Source organism: Anopheles arabiensis, chromosome 2 (assembly GCF_016920715.1).
Source record: "Anopheles arabiensis isolate DONGOLA chromosome 2, AaraD3, whole genome shotgun sequence".
In the NCBI taxonomy this organism is placed as follows: domain Eukaryota; kingdom Metazoa; phylum Arthropoda; class Insecta; order Diptera; family Culicidae; genus Anopheles; species Anopheles arabiensis.
The window spans coordinates 35384083-35397874 of record NC_053517.1 but is presented as its reverse complement, the minus strand read 5'-3'; the positions used below and the strand labels follow the sequence as shown (position 1 = coordinate 35397874).

The 13792-nt window shown below is 39.7% G+C and overlaps 1 protein-coding gene across 1 annotated transcript; it reads left to right on the top strand.

Annotated features, from left to right (window-relative positions):
* Positions 1-1077: 1077 nt before the first annotated feature.
* Positions 1078-12531, top strand: LOC120896373 (enolase-phosphatase E1-like). The gene is made up of 6 exons (XM_040300425.1): positions 1078-1625; positions 6017-6172; positions 6272-6408; positions 6486-6742; positions 6949-7169; positions 9238-12531. The coding sequence occupies exons 1-6, from the start codon at positions 1530-1532 to the stop codon at positions 10768-10770; spliced, it is 2400 nt and encodes a 799-aa protein (XP_040156359.1). The 5' UTR covers positions 1078-1529; the 3' UTR covers positions 10771-12531.
* Positions 12532-13792: the final 1261 nt, after the last annotated feature.

Genomic DNA, 13792 nt, shown 5'->3' with positions numbered 1-13792 from the left:
GATGGGATACCCCAACCAGTTGAGCTTCATCGCTTGGAGGAGAGCTTTCTCATTCCCTCTGTACTGGTGTATGGTTTCGCATTGAAGTTATGCATCGCTAAAACTAGAACGGCGATACGATTGTTTAAATACTAAACTCCAATGGAAACCACCAGCACTGAAGCAAGTGAGATTTGAGTAATGGTCGTTGGTGTTGATACCCACGTATCTGAACACACGACCATTCATATAGATTTTTGTTCAGATAGTTAGAAGGCTATATAGGTCATGATAAGAGGAAACTTGTCGAAACACATTGCAAGAAAAGGATAGCAATATAATGATGAGTTGTAATACGCCATTTATTGATCAAACCAATGAAGCTGTGGAGCTTTCAGTTTTTTCTATGGATATTCAATTTTCCAGTCGTTTAAGCTTAATCTGTGGCGCTTGGGTTGCTTTCTCTATATTTTAGCCTCGACTAACTGGAGTCATTGTGATACTTTTCTCAAAACGATTTTGAAGTGAATTGCTTAAAAATCGTACTTATTACTGCTTGTATGGAGTGAATAGTTGAATCTTAAATAAAGCTGGACCTTACTGGTTGAACTTTGATTACATGCCTTCGTTGGAGTGCTGTACTATTAAATTTGTGCAGATTGGTTGGCCCGTTTTTTCCGTCGTTTTTATGGCTTTCTCGAAAACTGGAGTATCCATACTAATGCATGATTTGTAATTGAACTAATGGTAAACTATTGAGTCGGAGCTAAACGGCTTACTAACTAAAATCCGTTGAGCTATTGAATTATACATTCTTGTATGTGGCTTCATTTTGTACTGGTATGCGGAAATCATCAAATGTTTTCATCAACTTAAAGAAGAAAACAGATTTTCTTTTGAGCATGAGCTACAAAAATATCCCAGAAGCATATCGAAATGGTAAATGGCGGTCCAAAACAGCAACCAAAACATTGGATTGACATTTCCCCCCTGATACTACAGTTGTCAAAATATGGCACAGTTGTCATCCTGCCCGTAACGATGCAACCCGAGCCTACCGCCCGGTTAGGTTCGGTGCGCCCGTGAAAGCAACCTTTTTTCTCATTAATTTTGTAGCCGCCGCCAAGTGTGGAGACAGAGCTAGTTCCAGTCCGGGAGTTTTTTGCCATCTCAACCGAGTGCACCTTTGCTGACCGTGCGCGTGTGTGTGTGTGTGTGCGAGTGTATGTGTAAATGTGTGTGTCGAGGTTCTGATTCCGAATCAAATCTTGATCGCTCCATTCCTGTCCTCCACCGCACGGAATTTGAAGCTGCCTCAGATTAGCCACGAGCGGAAGCCCAGTTTTCCTCTCGTGTGAGATCGTGCGCCTCCAATCTCCCGTTCTTCCGGGAACAAGCTCGAACCGTCTCCACCTTTGTCTCTAGCAGGCTTGCGGCAGCTGCGGAAAGTAGTCCGGTACTGTGAATTTCTGTGTGCTTTCGGGTGTGTGTGTGTCAGTCTGTGTGTGTGTGCCCGTGTCTGTCCGGTCTGATTGAAGTTAACGGAAAAGATGGCAGCCGTTGTAGCACTCGGGGCGAACGTTCTTTCGGCGAAATCCATTATTTGCGACATCGAGGGAACTACCACGTCGATTTCGTTCGTAAAGGTAGGTTGGTTGCGCGCTGGTCGCTGTGTAGTGTAGGCGATAATTTTCTTCATACCAAAAATCTAGCTCCAGAGACCCTCTCCACCCTTCCGCCAGACCGTTACCGGTAATTTTTCTTCTGCCGGTGAAGAGGACCACACCGGAAGACCAGAAGAGGGGGTGGCAGAAATTTCAGTCCATTTATGACGGATTTCCAATACGATTTTTAGGTTAGGTGCATTATACAGTTTGCCATTCTCCAGCGCATATTGGCTGGACAATGGAGAAAAAATGATCTTTTTTCCATTTTCCGTTAGCATGCTCTTTTTTCTGCCTGCCACCACTCCGTGCCATCGATCGATGTTGGAGGTTCGCTTACACATACATTCTCAGCGAAATATCCCCGGCGAAGTTGCAAGAGAGTGTCTAACCGTTACTAATACAACGTTTCGAACCGATGGATAGAGAGAGAGAGGGAGAGAGAGTGCAAGAAGAGATTACGTGTGAACACTTAGTTAAGAAAAATTACTCATAAAAACCGGTTGATTTGATTTAGATTACCCTTGCAATGGGGTTATATTCCGTAAACTATAAACTAATTCAACTTCCGGCACACTTCACCCGAAGAGTGTGGTGGTGTGTAGTGGTGGCTTTTACGCCGATGACGGGTAAAAATTTGAATTAACGTTTCGCTCTTACCGGTTCGTCTCGCGGGTTCGGCGCGGAGATGATGGTCGTCGATGAGAGTTTGATCCTGCGTTGAAACAGCATCGCGCCCCGTATCCGATAGAGCGAGAGTGTTAGTGAGAGGGAGCATCTCTGTGGGACGATGCAAAAATGGAAGCAATCTGTGCATTTCTAAGGACTGGAATTAAAGCTACATTCTAATGGCTTAATTAGCACGCGAATTGTGTGAAAGAAACCCCTGCATTTCCCCGTCATGGCCACCATTTTTATTTCAAGATTGAAATTTTCTTCCGCATTAGCACCGTGTTGCCATGGTGTTTCTTCTTCGCGATGATGGTGCAGGGGCAGTTCTTTTTTCTGCATTCATTTTTTATCCCCCGAAACCGTTAAAAGAAGACTTGGCTGCGTGTGCAAACACAGAGGGGTAAGGTGAGGACGAAAAAGAAGAGATTTGGGTGACGAGTTGTGTGTGTGGCTGTTGGAGGGTTCGCTTTTCCCCATTTGAATAGTATTCTGTGCCCTTTTCCTCTGCAGCAGCTGTCCGTTAGTGTGCGAGATGCATCCCGCGGGCCACTCGGGAGACTTCATTTTGCACTAGTGTACGTGAGAAGAAATTGCGAATGCGAGACTTGTCTAGTCGACGAACTCTGCTGTGTGCCGAGAGGCGAGAGACTGTGTCCGCGCGTGTGTATGTGTGTTAGTTGGAAAAGTGAAGAGTGCAGTAACCGGAACTATGATGGATAAAGCCCTTCACCTCCATGAAAAACTTTTGTGTGGAGAAGAACCGTTTTGCACTGATTTGAACGAATTATTTCGGTTCCTGTAATTTCTTTGTTCAAGTCTAGTTAGGAAAAACGATGAAAAAAGTGTGCTAAACTATTGAACGATGTCCTTGCGCCGCTTCTGCGATGCCAGAGTGTGGTGTGCTCGACCGGACCATAAAGATAAAATGGCGTAGTTTTCGTAAGTCCTCCCTCAGCTCAGGTTTCGAATAGTAAATCATTGTTGCTCGGTAGTTTCTTTTGGAATCTTGTACTTTAGTTCATAGTCAGAAAAACTACTGTTCCTCATAACCCAAACACGTAAGAAGAGAGGGTTAAGGTCAGATTTTTTTTCCTTATACCTCTATAAATTTTCTACCACATGATCAAACATCTGGACTGGAATGGCGCAGTTTATGCTCTTCATTCGTGCTGGTGCTTCATTGCCTTAGATGTGTATTAGCTAGGTTTTAAAGGGACACACTCGTCAAAGAAAACGCAAGAAAAGCTCTTGACCTCTCCACCTAGCATATGCGCTTGCTTCTTGTGCGCACCACTACCTACTACCTTTTTAAATTGTTCATCTCTTCGCATCGTTGCCTCCTTCGCCACTGCCAAGGCAACCAACGGGAAAGCAAATGCATCAGTAAAGATTGAGTGTGTGTGTGTGTGGTAGGAGGTGGTAGAGGAGGAGGAGGAGAGGGGTGTACAATATATAATCCGGAAAGCAATTGACCGAAGGAAGAAGCGACACAAGGAAAAGGGAAGAAAACAGATGATCTAAAAATAGCACCAACTTCCACAGACTCCTTCCCCGTTTCCTTGTGTTGTGCCCCTTTGTACGTAAAGTCTAGTGGTGTGTGTGAGTGTGAGATGTGTAGATTCGGGATTTTTCTTGTTTCTTCTGCTTTTACTGGTTTTTATTGTTTATTTCGCCTGGAGAACTAGTTTCCCCCGGGGGACCGTCAACGCATAAATTCCATTCACAGAGCGTTTCTGTGTGTGTTTGTATGTATGCGTCTGTGGGGGATGCGTTCAGGAAAAAAAAATAGCAAAAAATATCTGCAACATCATACCACCACCACCTTGAAAGACGCAGGGGAAAGAGGAAGCAAAAGGTGTGATGGTGGGTAGCATCGAATGTGAAAAGAACGCAAAGAAAATCTGTACGCCCAAAGACGACATCAGATTTGCAAACATGTTTCGAATGCAATCCGCCTCCAACACACATGCTCCCGAGTCCCAGTAGTCAGTAGGAAGCGATTGTCAAGAAAAGCCGGGTGAAAAAGGAATGGAAACTAATTTCACAACTACTGCGCCCGAGATGAGGTAGCTGCCGGCCGGCATTGGATTATAGAACTGGTCTGGTTGTGTTGCGTGAGGGTGAGAATGAGAGCGAGAGAGAGAGAGAGAGGTAGAGAGTGGTGCACAGTTCTGGGACCGACTTTGCCTGTGTCGTTGGTGTACTATGTTGCTCATAGCTCATGGCAAATGTAATAAATTCCATAACGTCTTTAACGTAGCATGGCAATTGTTTAAAGCGAAATGGAGACATCTATCACAGTTTAGTCTAGTTTGAACTATTACCTGAAAATGTTCAGACCTTCAATATGCTCTCTGACGAAGCTGTGGTTTGGCTCATCTTACCTGAAATGCTATAAAGTTGTATTCTGCCATTGAACATGGCGTGAAACCATCTCATAAAACATACAATTAACAAATACCCGCATGTGTGTACAGGTAGATTCGAAGGTAATTAGGATTAGGGGATAGGAAAACCCTTTCATTAGCTTTCGTTCAATTTGTCGATCTATCGTGGTGGTCAAATGAAGACTTTATTATTATTTGGGGGTGTTTTCGTAGAGGAACTCGTTCTGTTTCGCTTTGGCTACCCAAGCGAGTCACCTTTTCAAATCGAGCCCTTTTCTGTACCTCGTTTTCATTTGCCGTAGTTTGTTTAGAGGCTGCAAAACCAAGAGAGCTCTTAACGCCAGCCTTTGTCGGGTTGATCGTTAGTTTTCGCTGAGATGCTTTTTATTATTCTGATTAGTTAATGCACTAGAAAAATAATGAAAATATTTCGTTGATTTTTATTACAAACACCACTGGAAGGGATACATATGTTTTCGTTCCTTTTTTTAGTAATCTGTCAACACACTCTTTGTCAAAGTATATAGTACCTGCTTCCAGCTGTGATTGTGGACTGTGAATATATTATCTATATGTTTTATACAGTTATTGAATTATGGTTTATATTTTCATGAGTGCGACAAAAAAAGAACTTCAAATTTAAATAAAACATGCTTTAAAAAGTTTGGAACAGATAGTAAGTAAAGTCGGGAAAGGGCTACTTGATAGAAAAAGAGGAAAACGTAGCATAAGTATGTGTGTGTGTATCTTATGCGTCTGATGGTCGATGAGGATTAGAGAGTGAGAGAGGAGGCGAGAGAGGAGAGAGGAGTTCTTCATCCCGGTGTCTGTAAAATGGCTGCGACGACGGTCAATGGCTTTGTGATGAAACTTTTCAAGGCCAATGCTGCTTCAAAAACACAAACATGCAAACTGCATAGCTACAAAGAAGAGACGGATATCTGCTAAATCGATGCGGATTATGTTTCTTGTCTTGCCTTGCCTTGATTGCCTTGATTAGAAAGAATGTTTAACGTAAACTTTTTTATGTTAGGATATTCATGTTACGTGCAATATAACATATGGTAAACGAATTCTAACGCAAGTTTAACCTATTAATATATAAAGACGGATTTTTAATTTATGGGGTTTATCCTGGATTAGGTGATTTTTCATAATATCATAGAAAATCTCTATTCCATTAAAAAGTTATCTCAGCTAAGGGCTTACTCTTTCATATAAGAAATATAGCGTGGATGCATGTTACGTCGTATTTTCTATGCTACGAAGGGTCTTGAACTTTAATTCAAATGATTTTGCTGTTTTTGCTTCCAGGATACGCTCTTCCCGTACGCGCTGAAACATGTAGAAGGGTATCTGAAAAACAACTGGAACGAGGAGGCGACCAAGACGGTCGTAACAGCTTTACGCGAGCAAGCTGAAGAGGACAAGAAAGCGGAAGTGGAAGGAGTTGTACCAATTCCTACCGGTGTAAGTGTTTTTTGTGTGTTTATTTTGATTCTAGAGGTGTGTCTGTGTGTGCGACTTTAGACAGTCTGGCCCTAACATTTGTGCTATGTATCATTGAAGGATTCGGAAGATATTATTCCGGAGATTGTCAAAAACGTTGAATGGCAAATGTCTCTAGATCGCAAGACGGGCTCGCTGAAGACGCTGCAAGGACTGGTCTGGGCAAAAGGGTATAAGGATGGATCCATCAAAGGACAGTAAGTTTCGTCAGTTTGGAATGGGGGTCTACTTCAATGTTTTGTTAAATGTATCGTTCTACCAACTTTCCAAACAGTGTGTACGACGATGTGCAGAAGGCATTCGAGCAGTGGACGGAGAACGGCCGTAAGATCTACATCTACTCAAGTGGCAGTGTCGACGCCCAGAAGCTGCTCTTTGAGCATAGCGAGCAAGGCGATCTGCTGAAGTATCTTTCCGGACACTATGACACTAAGATCGGTGCGAAGCGAGAGAAGGAATCCTACACATCCATCTTGAAGAATATCGAATCATCTCCTGAAGAGGCATTGTTCCTTACTGACGTATATGCTGGTACGTAATAAGTGTAATAATTGTGCGTTGAATTCTTCGCATGTATTATTACATCTACTTCATATCATTATCCCACATTTCGTGTCTCAATTTGTGAGAAACGCTATGAGACTTCATCCACTCCACTAATTTCAAATTTTCTTTTTTTGCTATGCTCTATTTTCGGATTCGTTATTTTTGTGTGCTCTTTTATTTGTAATGAGTAGAAGCCAAAGCGGCAAAGGAGGCTGGCCTCAATGTTGTGCTGCTCGACCGTCCTGGCAATTCTGAGTTGTCTGAAGAGGAACGAAAGGATTTCCCCGTTATTGCTACGTTTTCAGATTTGTCTTTTGCAGCCGAAACCAAAGAGGAGAATGGAGGCGCCACCAATGGCAAGCGTAAGATCGAGGAAACAAATGACGACGTTGCCGAGGAGGATAAAGCTCAGGTATACCCTAACAAAAAATAGATCCTATTACTGCTTACAAACCTTGACCTGATCCTTTTTAACATTCTCCCACCATCTTAATTTGTTAATGAGGAAGTTACAATTTTTTCTTCATTGATTGCCCTACTAGTAGAGAATAATTCAAAATATCCCACCTGCATTCTGTTTTATGAATTGTGGTGCAATAAAAAGAAACTTATACTTCGAAAGAGACTGGAAGGATAAATCATCACACTCTAACCAAATAATGCAATGAATTGCAATTGAAGGTGCTAATTCAAAAGGATTGCAAAGCACAAGCTCTTTTTTTCAAGACCGGTTATTCTAGAAAATAAAAAAAAAAAATAGTCAATTTGGACAATGGTGGAACAGCGGGAGACAACAACGTACTTAGTTGAAGAAAACATATCTTAAATATGCAGCAGCTTCAGTGTTTTTTTCTCTCTGTAGCACAATATTTCTCTCTCCGTAAAGAATTTCACTAGTCATATACGGATTTTTATGTTTTTGCTGTTATAGTTTGATTTTGTTTTTCAATTGATTTATTTGTTCGACTTATTTTACATGGTCTTTAATGCTGTGGAATGACTGATGTGTTAATATCTAAATAGATGTATACAAAATTGTTGATTTGTTGACAGATAAATAATTATTATAAGACCGATGCTACTGATTGATTATACCTTTTCTCCTTGTATGATCAATGCTTAATTTTGATAGTTTAACTTGCCATAGATTATAGTTTAACTTGTCATAGATTAAGTGAAATTAATTTTTGTTATTCGTTATTGGTTATTGGTGGTAATATCTATTACTAAATTTCAAAAATAGAATCAATTCAAGAATGTGTAGCTCAGCATTTTATAATTGAATCTAGTGATTCCAACGACAACACAATGTTCCTGTGCCACTAATGATAAAGAAACCTAAAATTAAAAAAAAAGAAAAGAAAATAAACAATGTCTTCCGTGCATGGAAATGATTTACTGTTACAAACAAGACGGCAAACAATGTATTCGCGTGGTTTTATCTGATGCATAGCATATTACACATTATTTCTATTAATCTCTGTTCTGTTCCATTAAAGAAGTATCGTACATGGTGGAGGCGCATCGTATAATAATACAAATATGTGCAAATTATGTGTTCTCCATCTTCCGTGATTGTACGATTTTATTCCAAGCACTGAATTAGTGCATCCAAATTATTTTTATATTGTATAACGAACTCATTTCCATGTAGTAGTCAAAATTATCAATTGCATCAATCGGTTGTTGTAAGAGAAAGAAAATGGTCTGTGGTTGATATTAGCGCATGTGGGTGTATGGGGAGGATAGAAAAATGGCGAATAATTAAAGTGCCGAGTGAAAATAATATTTATTCGAAGATGGCATAGAAAATATAAACAATGTAACACTAGAAATATGAACTATAAGATATGGTAACATTTATCCATTCTATAAAATTTGCTTTTGTTTCTTTTCCATTTTGTTAAAGTACGACTTGAGTGTTACATGTTTACCAGAGTTTTTATATCGCATTATCATATCATAGTTATGGAATTTAATTTTTTTTAAAATGAACTCTGTAATTAGTGATGGAATGGACAACATTCATTAAAGATGTTTGTCGTTTCATATTATAGAAATTACTACTTCACTTACTGAAATGAATGATAGCCATTGCGTGAATTTGTTCTTAAAGTTCAATAATTCAGTCTGATTGATCTTCATGTAATAGTTTGGAGAAATTATATATCATTGGATCGCCTTGTCTGTGTGTACGTACTCAGTCTCGAGGTATTTTGTATTGTTAACGGAGAGGTTGCGAAAGTACAATGTGCAGAGCATATGTTGTACTATCAGTTTTACTCGTTTTGGGTTTGGTTGTTGTCTTTGCTAAAATACACTAACTCCATCTATTGGGGAATTGCGAAGCTTTTAGCTCGGTCATGAACCACTTTATTTTAACAAAAAAGTATTGTAATCGATTGAAATTAAATTGTGTTTATTTAGTAAGAATGAAAATAAGTTGACTAATGTATTTACAAATATAAAAATCTTTCCAGGAGCAGCCACCATCGAAATTGGTGAAAGTGGAAGAAGACAAGAAGATGGAATCAGCTGAAAATGGAGAAAAAGAGTCGACCAAGCCTCCTGTTGAATCTGCAAGCCTTCCCGATAACGCTGAAACAATGGAAGTGGATGGAGACGAAGCCGCAAAAAAGACTGATTCGAAGGAAGAAAAGGATGGTGAAAAAATGGAAGAAGACAACACAGATAAGCTGGAAGAAAAGGCGGAAGCAATGGAAACAGATAAAAACGAAGATGTTGTAGAAAACAAAAAGCCAAATATTGAAAGTAGCGAGCCAGAAAAAGAACGAAAAGAGGAGGTAATTGAAAAAGAGAAAGAAGGAGAGCAAAAAGATAAAACTGCTGAGGTAGAAGAAAAGGCTGCCGTTAAAGAAGATGAGGCTATTGCGAAAGAAAAGGAAAATGAGGGCAAAAACGAAAAGGAAACAGCAGAGAAAGAAGAAAAAGTCAAAGAAGCAGCAGAAAATGGTGACAAAGTCACCGAAGAAGTAGTAAAAGATGTTGAAAAGGAATGCAACGTAATGGAAACAGGAGAGAAAGAAGAGAAGGTAGAGAAGGAAAAGAACGAAGAGAAGGAAAAGAAGGAAGAAAAGAAAGAGAAGGAAGAGAATGTAGAAAAGGAAACTAACGTAGAGAAGGAAGATAACGTAGAAAAGGAAGACAAGGTAGACAAGGTAGAAAAGGATGAAAAAACGACAGAAAAAGAGGAACCATCAACTAAGGTAAGCACAGCTTCCAAGACTAACGAAGAAGTAGCATCTTCCAAGACTAAGGATGAAAATGATGGAGGAAACAAGGTCGAAAACAAGAATATGGATACCACAGAAAAGAGTGCAGTCGAAGAAAAAAATAGCGACAAAAATACTTCTGAAGCAGGTATTGCCAAATCGGCGGAAGATGGTAAGGCAGAGGCGGAAACAGCACCAGTACTTGCCGAGACAGTTGTAGGCGACAAGAAAGATATTGATAAGACCGCCGTTACTTCAGCGACTCCTGACACGGTAGATGACTCGAAGGAGGTCGAAGTTACCAAAGGGGTTGAGGGTAAATCGGATGAGACAGTGGACGAGGTAGCTATGGAGGTGAAGGAAGATTCCAAGGCACAGGAAGACGCTAAACCCAGTAGTGATGTAGTAGAAATGGAAAAGAGTAATGGAAGCGATAACAGTGTATCGGAGAAGCAGGAATCTGAAAGTCCCAAGGAGGAGGATGGTGGTGTAGAATCTAAGAATGAACAGAATGGAACCCCGTCGGAAACTAAGACAACCACGAACGGTAGCAGTAAGAGTGACGAAGAAAAAAATGGTGATAGTGACAAAGAAAACGACACTTCTCTGAGCAACTGCGAGACGGACGAAACAACTGCGGAGAAAACAAATGGAACTGCCACCCCAGTAGAAAGTACCAACGCTGAGGATGTTCCCTCCTCTGAAATCAAGGCTAAAAAGGTAATCGAAGCCGTTACGCCTGCAGTTACACCAGCGCAACCGATTGAGGCAGAATCGTAAGCTGAGTAGAGTCGTCACAAGACGCAATGGTGCGGGAAATCAAAATGCCTTTCAGGTATTCTGATTACTCCGTTGCTTTCAGATTGGCACATTATGATTCCTTTTTGTTATTTTAAAACTAAACTACCGAAGAACCATCTTTCGCACACACATAGGAACGGACTGCAACAGCAGAGAAACGAGTAGCAGTTGTGACAGAACGTTTAGTCTTAATGACGCATTTGATGATATGTCCCGAACAGAACAGGCAGGAACAGGAAACACAGGATTTGAGTACTTAGACGGAGAAGAACTCGAGGAATCACACACATATAGCTGTATCAGTGACGATCTATTTCTTAGTAATTACAATTTTTATAAACGTATTTATATCATTTGATGCCACTGACATAGGATTCGCATAGAAGGATTACAAATGTACGAACATATTGCATTAAACGATTGTAGAAAGGAGAACCGTTGCGCACATTCGGTTAATAATTCTCGTTAATACGCGTACACTGAAAAGAAAATTGGAGAGAGAAGAGAGATGTTGTACAACTGATCTGATCGTATGTTCTGATGTATTTGATGCGCTTATAACATCACAACAACACACACATGCTACAAGAATAATTCGTTGCAGGTAAACCACGAAAACAAGTGGTAGTTGAAGTCGGCCAATGTTTGGAATTAATTTGCGCGTTCAAATTCCTAAAACTATAACGAAAATGACATCAGAATGTGTGTTACGTAAATAAGCAGGAAATAATTCTTGTCGTTTTACAACAAGAGTTCGACTGTAACCTTACATACAACTAGAATTTCCCCATTTGCATGGGTATGAGTGACGAAAGACTGAAAAGAAGTGATTTGTTTGTGGAAGAAACGGTACGAAATTGGAAAAGATTCATCCTAAAACTAAAAATTGCGCTCCATTCCAGTACAGCAACAATGCACACACACACACAAACGCATTCCAATGCACCGTTTAAGTGTTACGATCTGAATAGTTAATTTTCAACATATTAGTTCCTGCTATTTTGTGATCATTCCTTGAACCGAATCAACGTTGTACGAGGAGACAGACCCCGATGTCTCTTGTAACACCACACGATCGGTCACATCGTAATAGGGATATTTTCTTTTAATCCATTTCATTTGACACCTCATCGGGATGGCCGTGCTGTGGTCAGCAAAAATGCGAATAACTAGCTACTAGTACGCAATTTTGCAACAGGTTGATCAAACTCAATTTGACCTACACAGCACAGTTAGTATTTGAGGCAAAAGATCTGATTTTTATGATGCATTGATGTGAGGTAGTCATATCGATCGGTTATGCTCCTACGGAACATTCAACTAAGTGTGTGATTTAATTGAATCAGGAAAATTATGATGCAAATCAGATGATAACGCTTCACGAACTCACGTGTGTTCGTGAAACATACGAAACCACTAGGAACAAAAAGAAGAATAAAAAAGGAACAACAATGATAAAACATACATATGTTCGTGTTACAGTTGAATGCGATGAACTTGAATGAGGTGCGAGTGAGTGTTTAGTATTAACAAAATAAAATCAAGCATGTAAAGCTTAACACACACATACAAACACACACTCGATGTCTAATACGAGATATAGAACAACAGAGATGAAGTTGAAGGATTCGTACGTGCTATTGATGCAAAAGGCACATGACAAGACATGAAGTTATGGGAAAATAAACTACTCGATCATATTTTAAAGTTCCACTCACCACGGAAACGAAAAACTCGCAACGCATTTTATCAGAACACAATTATTTGAATTAAAGAAATTTTCATCGAATCTAATTGAAGCTTTTACCGAAGAAATATATTTATCGAAAGAGAAGGGGTTGAAGATGGGGGGAGCTTTGGATTAATTTTGTTACTCTCGTTATCCTTTCATTGCTTACAATCAAGTGCAACATCTGCCAATTCCCTTTCTTTTACAGACAGACGGAGAATGGTGGTACACAAGTAGGACAAACGTTTGTGTTTTCGTTTGAACAAACGGCGTCTAAATGATAGCTGTAACTACAGTGTGGAATACCGTTTATCCGGCCTAATCGGGACTTAACTTCGCCCAGATTTTCGAATACTATGAATGACAGGTACATCGAATTTGGTTAATTCCAACTTTTTTTTTTAATATGTGCATTATCTCATCCCTTTTGTCGAAAAATGGAATTGTGTTTTATGACTGTAACTCCAATTCTTTATTTTCAAACATGATGAAATGGCAATTTTTTTTTTTAAATATCCTCCTATGAGTACATTGTACTATTTTGCCAACGCTCTCTCTAAAGTATTCATTCTCCCATTCTCGAGCATTTGTTGTTACCGCCGGTCTTAATTATTTTGATATGTATTGTATTTAATGTCCAATTTACTGAATAACAAATTTCACGAGCGATCTCGGTAAAATTTGGATGTCAGTGGGGAATGGGATAAAAACATGTTCAATAAATGATTTTATTTTAGAGACTGTTCCAAATACCTGGAGAATATAATATCCTTTGGTATGTTATGCTCTGTATTTCAATCGATATTGTTTGAAATACCATCAACACATCTATATTTTCACGTTCACTACCACTCGATCACTAATCGGGCATTACACTTTTACGGCTTTCAATGTTAACAGCACTATTCAAAACTTGCAAGATGTTTTTCAACAGCTGTCATTATTTGAGACAGCTGAGCTGTTAAAAAACCTCGCACGATTATTGAATAATGCCGTTCACATTAGAAACTAACTCTTTCATTTCGATGATAGACGTAGCTTTAACGCACGTAATTTTCTTTACTGCCACCTGATCCCATATCGCCCTGTTCTGATTACTAGATAAAAGACATTTGAGCCGGAATCATAACAAAACCAGCCATCCCGTAGCAATGCGTAGAACATGACGCTTAAAATGTTAAATCTATGAATGAAATATTTTTTACTAACTGATGGAGGCGCCTAGTTGTTCATCACATTAATTGTTAGCCGTTGGCATCCGTAACGACTTTC

What these genes read in the sequence shown, in the direction of transcription:
- LOC120896373 (XM_040300425.1), top strand. Translation starts at nt 1,530, where the DNA reads ATGGCAGCCGTTGTAGCACTCGGGGCGAACGTTCTTTCGGCGAAATCC. An exon ending in TTGTACCAATTCCTACCGGT is followed by an intron (nt 6,173 to 6,271) that starts GTAAGTGTTTTT and finishes GTATCATTGAAG; the next exon opens with GATTCGGAAGATATTATTCC. An exon ending in GATGGATCCATCAAAGGACA is followed by an intron (nt 6,409 to 6,485) that starts GTAAGTTTCGTC and finishes CTTTCCAAACAG; the next exon opens with TGTGTACGACGATGTGCAGA.